Source organism: Hydractinia symbiolongicarpus, chromosome 6, assembly GCF_029227915.1.
Source record: "Hydractinia symbiolongicarpus strain clone_291-10 chromosome 6, HSymV2.1, whole genome shotgun sequence".
Taxonomy (NCBI): domain Eukaryota; kingdom Metazoa; phylum Cnidaria; class Hydrozoa; order Anthoathecata; family Hydractiniidae; genus Hydractinia; species Hydractinia symbiolongicarpus.
The window spans coordinates 21325761-21338856 of record NC_079880.1 but is presented as its reverse complement, the minus strand read 5'-3'; the positions used below and the strand labels follow the sequence as shown (position 1 = coordinate 21338856).

General features: G+C 31.7%; 1 protein-coding gene across 1 annotated transcript; it reads right to left on the bottom strand.

The window, feature by feature from the left end:
• Positions 1-1358: 1358 nt before the first annotated feature.
• Positions 1359-11028, bottom strand: LOC130647535 (potassium channel subfamily K member 9-like). The gene is made up of 3 exons (XM_057453421.1): positions 10575-11028; positions 2851-3296; positions 1359-2293 (listed from the first exon to the last, which is right to left on the bottom strand). The coding sequence occupies exons 2-3, from the start codon at positions 3146-3148 to the stop codon at positions 1596-1598; spliced, it is 996 nt and encodes a 331-aa protein (XP_057309404.1). The 5' UTR covers positions 3149-3296; positions 10575-11028; the 3' UTR covers positions 1359-1595.
• Between the last annotated feature and the right edge of the window lie 2068 nt (positions 11029-13096).

Here is a 13096-nt window from a genome sequence, read left to right as displayed (position 1 = left end):
GAGGACATACAGATTCCAAACCGTAAGCAAAGAACACACCCTCGTCCCCATTCGCGCCTTCTCTCATATCAAAAAAGAAAAATCCTGGGGACGAGTGCAAAGGGTGCAAACAACAATCAGAAACCTTTTCTGGTCAAAGCATAGTTTTTGTAACAAGTTTCTTTACTTAACATATGTCTGTTCTTTCCTGAGAAAAAATAGTGAACATACCACGAGATGGTGAAAGTACAAATTTCAGCGTATTTTGATCGCGTGAATAAGTTTTAAGAACATTCTCTATAAAGCAGAAATCTTTATATAAAGCGAATAGGTTTCCATGCGTCGATGGTATCCGCTTCATACAGATGCCACTGTATTATTAAATTCGATTCTTTGATCATGCTGGTCGATCCTTTGCGTGTGGAATTGCACCCGAGTGGCATTCTTTTTGGCCCAAAAATAAAATATTACGTCACACTGGGAACATTGCTCTCTGAAAGTCTTAGAGTTAATTTTACAGGTTATCAAAAAAAAATCATTAATTCATTTTTGTTGGGATTTCTTGGAATTTATTTTTATGGTTTGTTGTTAAAAAAAAATCTTCGAAACGTTTTCGAAAAAGGCGAAAACCATAAAATTTTCTGGCGAAAAAGCACACGCTTTTTCTTTCAAAAGAAGATACTTCATAAGAATATTAGTCTGTGATTTCTTGTAAAAACAATAGGTCTATTTCATAGAGCATTAGAAATGTAAACCATGACTAGCCTGGTTAGAATTGGGTATTAGTATGCATTCTTATATATCATTTTATCCACACAACACCATGTAGGTAAAATGCCATACCGTAAGTGATCGATTAGAAATAACTTCTCCCCGCCCCCACCTCCGCCCCTACCGAATAAGCCCCCTCCCCCAAAGCCAATTTTGACAAGTCCCCAATTTGAATTCACAGTAAGTTGATAGGTACTGAGAAAATAGTAATGTAAAGAATTGATTAAATGGTAAACACCCAATTCAAAGTAAGGGTATTTTTGTTTTTTTAAAATACAACTGGTAAACGAGACGGAAGACAATCTATTAAATTCAGATGCCGAGGTAATGATTGATGCAGCTTCCTTAGAGACGATCGTAGACGAGGACAAAAAAGGCGATAGTGATACTGAGATCGATTAGTGTTTGTTTTTATTACTTGTAGAAAGATGTGTTGTGTTTATTAAAATCGTTGTTTTTATAATGTAACAAGCCCCCCTCCCGTTTACCCAATCCCCCAACCGCCCCCGAATAAGCCCCTGAAACTCATTTTGACAAATAAGCCCCTGGGAGCTTATCCGATCATTTACGGTATTTCTTTATTAGCTTTTCAGTGAAAAGTCAGCATGAGTATTTACTAATTTTGTTGCAAAAAATGCTTTATACAATCTTTCATCATTTTTTGGCAATATAAACACTCCAAAATTAAAGTACCAATTAATAAAAACTCAACAAAATAACAACAAATATATATAATATATATATATAGACAGATATATGACACAAATTATTTAATTATATCTGCAATTAATCGTATGTATATATGTACAAATATATACACAAGAAAACAAAAGAAAACTTTCGTGCTAAAATGGTAAGTTATTCTCTTGAATTTGTTTATATGACGTAAAGGCTAGTTCCTCCTCAAAGTTTTGTAAAATCATTATCGATTCATTCTCCACAATGTTCGTTGAAGCATCTTCTGAGCAATTCACTTGTCCTTTGTGCTTACAGTGGCTACATCTAGGTCCGCTATTTCTCCAAGATACATTGGTTCTTCGGGTTCTTTTCGGTTGTTGTAATTCCATAAGTCGCATCACTAGTAGATTTATCACTGAAGATGCGATAGCTAGTCCAACATATATCATTATTAACGTTGAAGCGATGTATAAAGTCTTAGAATTGTACGCTCCGTTCGAAGGGTGTTTCCTGTTAACTTCTTGCAAAGCTACCATGTCCCCGAAACCAATGGTTGTTAAGGTAACAAAAAAGTAATACAGTGATCGGTAAAAATCCCATCTTTCGTAATGAGAAAACATGGCGGCACCAGCGCATAGGAAAGCGAACCAAATAATCAGTCCAAGTGCAACTAAATGAATTAAAGATACATCGCGACTTTTTAGACCAAGACAACGCTTGATACGGCGTAATACGAACGACATTAAAACGCCCATACGCTCGCCAATAGCTTGGAACATCGTTAAATTTAATGGTATACCGATACAAGCGTACAACATGCAAAAGATTTGCCCGCTGATTGTCTGTGGAACTGAATGTCCATATCCTAGAAAAAAATTTAAATAAATGTTATCAGGTTGAAATTGCAAGAATATTTACGATTTGTTAATCTACTGGAAGAAAAAAAACTATATTTTTTTATTATCAATCTGTGGAGATATTTAGCTAATTAACGCTCGTGGAAAAAAACGCAAAGTGGCAAGTATCTCCATACTAAATCATGATAAAGTAATTTGCAATCATTATTTTTATAAACAAACTTTGAAGGCGTAATTCATTTTCTAAATCTAGGTGTCATCCTTATTGGATACAGTTCTTTAATACAGAGAATGTTTTGTAGCCAATGTGTTCCTATTCGTGCTCAAGCGTCAAAAGATAACGTTACAATTATTGTTTACTTCAAAAATTTATCTCCTTAATAATAGCCGTCGATTGTCTGTTTGTCTGTCTGTTACGGAAACACGAAATTCGATATAAAAAGGGCGGGCGAACCTGTGGATTTTTCTACGATCCACCGAAAAATTATTAAATTATATTTACTTATATCTGCCGAATAACATTTAATGTTTCCATAAATGTGAATTAAAAAATAAAACTTTTTACCTATTGTTGTAATAGTCACAGATGTAAAATAAACGGATCCAGCAAAACTCCACGGTTCCAAAGACCACTCCACATGTCTCCGTTTATGTAAATAACGCGCCAATTCCTCCACATCTTCCGACGACATGTTATATCTCTCCATCAAACGTTTATATATATTGAGGTACTTTTTCTTTTGAGACACGTGTTCGTCGAACTCTAGAGCACTAAACACAGCCGCTCCTAACAGCATGTATATAACTGTTGAAGTGATCAGTAGCAGTGTACGGATGTTCTGTTGCTGCAAAACCTTCCCCATGATTCAAACACGCACAAAATTAAACTTAAATTCCTCCCAGTTTTTTCGTGAACACTCAGGGTTTTTTTCCAATACAATTTGTTTCCTGCTTGTGATAAATATTATATATAACTGTATCTTTTATTTATGTTGTCATTTTGATTATTTCCTAAAAAGAAATCAGAATATTAGTAAGCTTGTAACATAAATTTTTAACGTCCTTGGTGGATACCATCCTAAAGGCTGGCCCTGACTTTTCTCCAACTGTAACTATGTTACATTATCCATAAAGATATATATAGCAATGCTTTAACTTGATTATCTGTTTACGTTCGGCGGATGGCTCCGGTCTGACAAGATTACATTTAAAGTGCGCCGGAAGGTTTTGAACCTGGATTCTCATGATTACAATCCAACTACCCTATTATGATACTGTCTGAAAAATATGCTCTTTATCTCACAAGCCGACTTTTAGGCGGCCATTTTTACTTCAAAATGTGCAATTTTTGTTACGTAATTCGGGTCCAAACTTATCAAATATAGTCACCGTTCCATCAAACTTTAGATGTAAGAGAAACACACTGAAACAAATTGGAAAATACAACAACATAAACGTAAAAGCATAAACAAAAAGCAAATCAAAAACAAAATAAAGAAAAACAGGAAAAAACAGAATTAAACGACGTAACAATTATTCCACTCCCAAAATTAAGTCTTTAAAAAAATTAAAAAAATAATCTCGTATTTACTGGCTCTATATGTTCTTCTTTCAGTAGATTTCGCTACATCTTAAAACATTATCGTTAAATTTCCTAACTAAACCATTTCCGTGTTAATAGGGATTCATATCAAAAACATTTTTAAGTTGTTCTTAATTTTTTTATAATCGCAATGTGTTTGTTAAAATTAGTTGAAACATATGGTACTACCCCTCTGCTTAAGAAGAAGAAGAAGAAGAAGAAGAAGAAGAAGAAGAAGAAGAAGAAGAAGAAGAAGAAGAAGAAGAAGAAGAAGAAGAAGAAGAAGAAGAAGAAGAAGAAGAAGAAGAAGAAGAAGAAGAAGAAGAAGAAGAAGAAGAAGAAGAAGAAGAAGAAGAAGAAGAAGAAGAAGAAGAAGAAGAAGAAGAAGAAGAAGAAGAAGAAGAAGAAGAAGAAGAAGAAGAAGAAGCATGGATCTTTATCAGTTACAATTTCCTTCACATCTTTTTGCTAGCCTGAATTTTTCTATCAATTATTTTTACTCTGTTTTTTTAAACATGAACAAAATACGTAATAATTATCCGTTCTTTTTATGATTTTTTCTTTCGCTTCAATATTTTTATTTCTTGTATTTACAAAAAGAACACAAAAGCCGATATGTCGTCGCCATTTAAGCAGATGGCGAGTTTTTTGCAACTCATATTTAAGCTCATGAAAGAAAAGGAAATGAAACGTCTTATGTTGAGGTCTTTGAAATCCATTTATATATATTTCCCATATAAAAATTCAATCGTGTATTTAGAATGCATTAATAGATACAAAATTTCTTTCATTATACAAACATATGTCGATACAAAGTCGTTCAAACTCTTTAAACATTTTTAATTAAATTCACAAATTTTTAACCTGTTCTTTTTGAGTCGCGTGTCAGCATGTTTACTGTGACATTTTTCGTGTCGTCAACCGTGATTTTAGATCGTCAAGTTAGGCAAAAGCTAGCGATAAGAAACAGTAGTTAACTTTTCATTTGTTCTTTTTTTCTAGTTTTTAAACTTTTCACAATATAACTGATGAGAATGCGCAGGTGTGCAATATTAATTCTCTTGTATAGAGGCCAACCTTACACTTTCCATCAAAAGAGAGTCACGCCTACACAAGTGAGAAAAGTTTTACCCCCTTTACGAATCATGCTAAAAAGGAACAACAAAAAAATTGCTTTAATATAACAGAATAAGTACTTCACAATAGTTAGACAAAAAAGTGTAAAATAAAGAAAATAAAAAAATGAAAATGAAAATTATGAGCTTGAAGTTGAAAAAAACACTTTTTAGATTATTTTTATTTTTTAAAACAACATCAAAAACCATGATAAGAAAACAAAATCCCTCACAGTTATTGGATAGTGAACTTTTAAATAGAGACCAATCCAAGGTGGCTAATAAAACATACATTTTTCACTTTACATTTTCCAATACAAATATCTCTTTTTCGATTAATTATTTCTAACTTTTTGATGTTTTTAATTAGATAAATCATGAGATAAGCTACTGACGTCATAAATAATTATATTATTTTTTTTACATAAATTATGCAAATCACAATCAAAATGAATCAATACTGCTGTTCCATTAATACTTAATATTGATCGAATAATGAAAAGCTATTACCCTGAATATTTCTAATAAAAATGAAATAATAATATTGCCAAAAATAGAAAATAAAAAAAGATAGAGATGTTTAAGAAATTTAAAAAGACATGCATGTAAAAGTAGGTGCAAAATTTAATGCCCAAATAGGAACAAAAGTGCTTTGGCGTATCCATGTTTGCAAAAAAGCACAAATACAAAAAGTGCACCCAAAATATATCCACAATGTCTTATTTTCTCTATTGCATTTGTTGTTGTTGTTTTGTTTCTCAATGTTTTTCATCATTTACTTAAAATTTCCATTTAAGAGAAAGTCTAGTTTTAACGTTGAAATTAGGAAAGCGTGTTAGCGTCAATATAAAAAGCACATGATCACCCAGCCTTCTTTTTAAAGGAAGCATTATTTATTGGCATAAAAAGCAAAGAAAGTACAGGAAACCTCCTTAAAGGGCGATAAAAACATTGCACCTGTAAAATTGGCACATTAACCAATAAAATTGCAATATTCATCCTGTTCTTTTGCTTGTTGCAACTGCCCGTTCTTCTTCACAATTAAAATGACAATATCTGCAAACGTAAAAAAATGTTGCGGCTAATATGAAGAAACCTTTCACATTTCATTTTATTTTTATGGGTAGTAAATTGTAAAATGTGAATCACATATTTTCAATACTTTTTCACCTTTAAGTAAATGTTATAAATTGCCGAGAGATTTTTTGATAGCAAGTTCTGTCATAAACATATTCTATGAAGAATATGTCACAAACAAGAATGAAAAAAACACTGTTGAAACTCCCTTCGTGCGTAGCATGGAAGCCTTAAAATAGTATTATAGACTAGCTGTTAAACCTTTTTGTTTACAGCTATCCTCCAACTTCTATTAAATTAAATCTTGATCAAAAACATGAAATTCTGTGGCTTGTTCTTCGACATTGAAAGACGTACTATTGCACAGACTTTATACTTTTATTATTAAAAGTTTCACAGGAAAAACAAATTATAAAAAAGACAAAGAAATCGATTTTTAAATATGTATGTAGAACAGTCAGTAAAAAAAGTCTTCTATAATTATATAGTTTTTAACATTGCATTCATTCTGAAGATGGTTTATGAGACCAAAACATGTCATGTAACAAAGCTAGTTGATATTATTGCTAAAAATTATTTCAATGTTTCTACTGTTACAACCACTTCGGAATTCACTATGCAACATTGTACATTGTTGATATCATCATATTATGATTAAAGCCTATTTTCAGGTCAAATCAAGTGTCTTTTTGATCAAATTTCTGGCTGAGAACTTATAAGTTTGTCTGTTGTTCTTTCGAAACTAGACTGTCACTGAGCTCAGGTAAACTTTTACACTGCCCTTATCGACTATCACATCTTCAACATATCACTCTCACAAGGTTAGTGTCAAAGCGACTGTATGTTGGTTAATAGCTTTGCCACACCTACAGCTATGGTACTTTAGCAGTTGCCACAAGCAATAATACTTACCATAACAAGAGGTAAAAAAAGAAGTTGAGCCAAACATGTAGCTAGCTAGCTAAAATTATTGGGCCATTATAAAATCGCAGTCACAAAATCGGTTATATACTGTAACAGAGAAAGGTAGTCAACACAGGATCACGTAATTCCTCAATATCACAATTCGCAATCAAAGTATTATCATACAGTTTAAATGTATAAAATAATTAATCTTCGTAAAACAAATTCGTAACTCTTCGCAAAATAATTTTTTTTTTGAAACCTTATTTTAACAGGAGGGTAAAATATTTAGAAATAAAAAGAATTTAAATAAAATAATGAAAAGTATAGAACTAACCAAGTTTAAAATATGTTACGTAAGAAAACTTATCATCATAAACATCAAAGCATTGGGATCCATTTTTTTCTTTCTTTGTCAGTTGGAGACAATAAGTTGTCATAACCGAAGGTTATCATAGTTTATTTAAAGATAGCTTTTAAAAATTTGTGGCGAATTGTTTTTGAGCTCTGACCAGGTACAATTGTTTTCACTTAGAGGTCTGCGTCGCACACCGAGCAATGTGCTTTTAGGTAAATAATGCGTCACGTACTAAATGGAAGGCTTACAGTTGTTCCGGCGTTCAGGTGAGATGTATCGTCTGAAAATTATGGTGATATTTTGAAACATAACTTAGCTAGCTAAATATCGCAGAATTGTTAAATGGTATAGTGTTCCCAATTTTTAATTAAATATAACCTAGACAGACCAAACAGACCTATCAATGCTGAAACATTTGTGAAAAGTTAAAAAGTCTCGATAACTGCTCTACTTATTAAAACCAGAAAAAACGTTTTAGATGCTAACTAGTAAATATTGCAGTAAACAAGTAGTAAGTTTAAAATAGGGAATAATTTATTGAGGACACACAGAAACCCAGTTTAAAGGTAACATGAAACACTGATTGCCCATGCTGGATATACACCCTATATTTCCTAAACTGCAAGAAGCATATGGAAGTACATGTTTTCTGAAATGCAGATATATTTCCAATTGAGTAGCGTTATTTTTGCCATAAAATATTAAACTGGGAATACGTAAAAAATCACTTTTTTCGAATTGCCTACTCTAAAGCCTAAAAGATACAGGTGTTTAAGCTTTCGCGTAAAAAACACACTTTTTAAATCAACGCCACTTTAGTACTAAAACTTTGTCACGGTTTTGCCTAAAGTCTCGTTCCAAATTTATATCGAAAATTTGCTTTTCGTGCTTCTCTGCTGTGCTTTTGTAACCTCACTACCTTGTATAATCTTAGTCATTTATTTTTAAGAAAAAAAAAAACACCATTTAAAACTCAGTCTGCCCAGAACTTTAATATTATATTTTGTCTCCATATTCCTAAATATTTGTACCTTTTAGTCTAAACCGTAGGGGTGTATCAAGCAAAAATTGTTTTTGAGATATAGAGATTTAAATGTTGTGAAGAAATTAATTTCTAGTAAAAACAACTGAGAAAAAAATGTTTTTTATTTTATATTTTCTCTCTTTTGATCTTTTAAAAAATTGTTAAAAAATTATATTTTTGATTCAAAAATAAATATTCTATGAATTATAATCTTTTCAACGATATAAAAATCAAAATATTGACAAAAGTAACGATTTGGGTGTTTCATATAAGCACACATTGTCCGTACCAAAGAAGAACTGAACTCAGCTTTATGGTAACTGTGTAGCCTAAATGGTGACTTGCCCATTTGAATTGTGTTTGTACATAACGGTCCTTACAAGAATCATATTAATAATCTTTTGTTCCCCTTTTTATCGTTAGATCTGAAGCTTTTCAGGAAAATAATCTTATAAGACTCCATCATAATTGGATTACTAGACGCATAAATTCTACCAGATTGGTATGAAACATCTCGCTTCCAACTCTCTCGAAATATTGATAAAAGTATTGATACCTTCTTTTACAGCAGAAATTTTGAAGTCTGGTCAAAGGAAGCTCAAAAAAAGAAATATGTGATCGACAACTTGCAACGGGTAACTCACAAGCAAACAAACAAACAAAAAATCGCAATCATCAACTTCTAAGGCGCTTTGAAACCAGATCTCTATCAAACAGAACACGCAGGTGAATAATTTAGCCCTTACGTTTCGCTATTCTGATTAGTCGAAAATTAATTTATGCCAGTAATTTTGTCTGCTCAGCAGAAAAGAAAATTTTTTAACAACACAAGTGTTGTCATTTTTCAATAAAAGCTAACTAACTAAAAAAGCTAACTTAGCTGCCGTCTCCAACCCACAGCCTTCGCTCATTAGCTTCCTTCTTTGTCTGAAAGATTACTACTAGTTATATGGCCCATCAAAGATAAACAAAGCAAATGTGACGAAGGAAAGAAAGGAGACAGCTACTAAGATCATGATGTCTGATGCGAACATAAATTTTTAATAATCTCTTTTGTTTGTTTGGGATGTTAAAACACGATTAGGAATGATATGTCTTGTTGGAAAGACCGAATTGTTTGTGATTTAAGCGACGATGTGTGTCGTTAGAACATCTTGTCCAACTGTCGTTATTTATTTTTAAACACTAAATTTCCTTATTATCAATTTTGCGGTTGGAAAATTTTGTTTTTTGTACATATATTTTTACATTTATACATTTTTTTACAGGCGACTAAACTATACTTAAAAATATTTGGTTTTCAATTCTCCAAATAGGTCACGAAAATGGCACCAATGGAAATGTTTTCATCAAGTAAGAATATACTAAAAACATAAATAAATGAGACACTGTTTTGTATCAAAAAGAAAATTTAACGTTTGTTGTTACATGACTAAAAAACCTAAAAAGATCCTAAAACGACAGATCATGTCAAAATACCGCAAAAATTGTTTGATTGAGTGCCCATACTCAAAAAGCCCCCCCCCCTGTTTTCTTGTAATTTCTTTTAAAGACGCCCCTCTCGGATAGACGGCCCAGGGGCGTTACTTAGATAAATTACTACAGGCAATGGAGTTTTTCTTGAAATATTTTGGAAATTAGAAAATACGACTTTTTACTCTAAAAAAAGTATTCTTCTTAAAATCATCGACAGCAAAATGTTCATATTCGTCTTTTTTAGGCAATTGACTATTAAGAATACCTCTTAATTTCTTTATGCAAACAATTACGCTGAAAGACATGTTATTTATATATATATTACATATATATCTTCTGTTTTTATATTTTACCAACATTATATTTACTTAAAAAAAAAGCTTTTACATAACACAAAAATAAGATGTTTTTATAAGCACTCCTCTAGACTTACCGCCCCTCTCAAGTCAAAATTTTCAAAAAGGGTTTAAGGCACTTAATCGAGTGTTTACAGTGTTATTAACAACTAAATTAAAATTCGGACACCAAAAAAAAAGATCATCAGAAGTAACAGAATAAAAGAAATCACAATAAAGTTTTTCTTATCTGAAGAAGAGCGCAGTCGAGTTCCTTCGCAGTGGCAAAAAAAGAAAACCTTAAAAGTTTTTCTAATTCGTGAAACTAACTGCTGCAGAAGAGCGCAGTCGAGTTCCTTCGCAGTGGCGAAAAAAACTTTAAAAGTTTTTCTTAATCGTAAAACTAAAACACAACATACCATTTTGTTTTTCTCTCCGAACTTTAAACTTTACAAAAAAAGACATTTTAAACTACCACTTCCAAATATCATTCTCTCAAGATTGCATATAATCCTCACTATATCCCAGGTCGGGCTATCCAAAAATTCTCCTTATCAATTCTATTTCCTTTCCTGTCTATCAAAACACGCGAAAACGATAGCTTTACTTTTCCAACTAAATATTCGGTATCACAAATTCTAAATAAATGTTTTAAAACCTTCAGCCGCAACTTTTTGAGTGAAAGTTTTTTTTTATAAATTATTAACGGCAAACATTTTTTGATAAAAAAACGGCGAAAACTAATTCTCTTCTTCAATATAGTGAATGGAAAGGAAAGAGGTTTAACTTTCAAAATACGCGGCAGGTGATTTTTGTATTAAAACCATTATATCTTTATATCAATATTGTATTCTTATTTTTTTTCAATAGATTTCAAGTCACAACAATACATCCTTAATTATAAGGCTGAGAACACATCAGGAAAAAATGTTTCAACGGAAATGCAGGGCTGGTATGTGCGCAAAAAGCAGAAATAAAAAATATATAAACAAACAAATAAACAAACAAACAAAAAAATTTAACATAATGTTATTTTTTTTGAATAGATTTATAAGAATTATTTCATCATTAAATCATTAAAGTAGACCTATTTCAATATCCATTTTCGTTTCGCGAAATACGTATACAAAAAGCAGAATAACATGAAAGCGAGATTAGTTATGAGCTAATTTCGGGATGCTGGTTAATTTTAAAGAATGTATTTACAATCTGCTGACTTTTACAGCTTTTAATAACGTTCATTGGCACTTTATATTACTCTAATCAGTTCAAAAAAGTTTCAAATGTTCTTATCGCATTTCCCAAAATATATTTGCTAAGGTTGCAGCATAGCTTAGTTGCATGAATCCAGAAAGCATTAATAACATTTATGCGTGCGTGCAATGATTATTATTTTGAGATAAAAAACTCTTGTAAATTAGTATTCTTATAAAAACGTCTGAATTCTAATAGTCTGAAGCTTAATTCTTAGTAAAATCTCAGCCTTAATGTTCTTACAAGCTAGGCTCAGATGCATTTTGTTGTCTCCTTTTTTGCATATATAAATTTATTTTAAAACTTGTTTTTATTCAAAAGAGTTGTATTTAATTTGTGGATAATATATGGTTGTTTGTTATTTAATTAGCTTTCTTATTAAGCCCTCTTTACGCCCCTGCACCTCATATTACGCCACTAGGTGCACTTCATATTACGCCCCTGCACCTCATATTACGCCACTAGGTGCACTTCACAATTTTATTAAACTTTTTTTTCTGTTTATTATTGCTACAACAAATCCATAGTGTATATTTCTTACGTGCGAGATCTTGTAAAGTATATATTCTTTTGGATAGATTATTCCCAATTTGACTGTACTAACATTAAATGAAATTGTGTTTATTTTGAACCGTATTATAGAAGCTTGAAAACAAATTAAAAAGAGTTATTTGTAAAATACGTTCCTTGGAGCTTTTATGGTAATTGCATATTGCGACAATCAATACTTCTCAATTGTCGAAATTTTGCCAACGTTATCGACTAACAACCTTTATAATTATTATTATTATTATTGGAATTATTTACCCAGGATAGCATCATTAGTCCTATTGGTACTGTTATCAACGAGGGTCCTGTGAACGAATCCTAGCACATTCAAAGTTCCCATTTGAGCTACAAAATAAAGTTAACGAGTTGTGTTGAGAGAAAATATGAAGCGTAATATGCTGCAACAGCCACCAATGTAGTTTTCATAAACAGGAGAGATAATGCCCTGCCCTCCCTTCATCACCCCTCCCCTTAACCCATCATAAGTAACAATAAGTACAACAATCCGGTCCTAAACGTTGAAATAATTCAAAATTACAAGTAACGCACATTGTAGTTCAGTATCAGGGTTGTTCGAACATTTTCAATTCCATCAACCATGTCCCCAGGGTTTCATACCTGAAGGCTCACCGATCTATTGCCAGAAAAAGATACCAGGTGACCTGGTAAGTTTATATAATAAGTTAGTGTAAACAATGCTTTAAAGTAGCATGAGAACAATTCCAGGCGTTTTTGATATAGAGCGTACTTAAATTCTTTTGTAGCTGCAAATAAATAAATAAATAAACCAACATATTGTTTTGAAAGAGTTTTGAATTGAATTTTAATATCAAGAATCGATAAAATTTAAAAAGGAAGGCTAAGGGTGGTGGCTGGATGTCTAATATCTTTAAGATATGAGTCTGGTTGCTAAATCTGTGTATAATGTACGTGCAGATAAAACTTTGTATGAAGTTGATGGTAGCTGTATAAAAATACAAAACATAAAAAAGGACTGCTTTTCGCAAATCAGTTGTTTACAAAATTTTCGCGGGAATTAGATTTCGGAAGTGAATATAAACAAAGAGAATAATTTTACTACAATCATGTCATTTTGCGATTATCTTTCCTCACTACTATCCTATATCTCTCAGAAAAA

What these genes read in the sequence shown, in the direction of transcription:
- LOC130647535 (XM_057453421.1), bottom strand. Translation starts at nt 3,148, where the DNA reads ATGGGGAAGGTTTTGCAGCAACAGAACATCCGTACACTGCTACTGATC. An exon ending in TGTGACTATTACAACAATAG is followed by an intron (nt 2,294 to 2,850) that starts GTAAAAAGTTTT and finishes ATTTTTTTCTAG; the next exon opens with GATATGGACATTCAGTTCCA.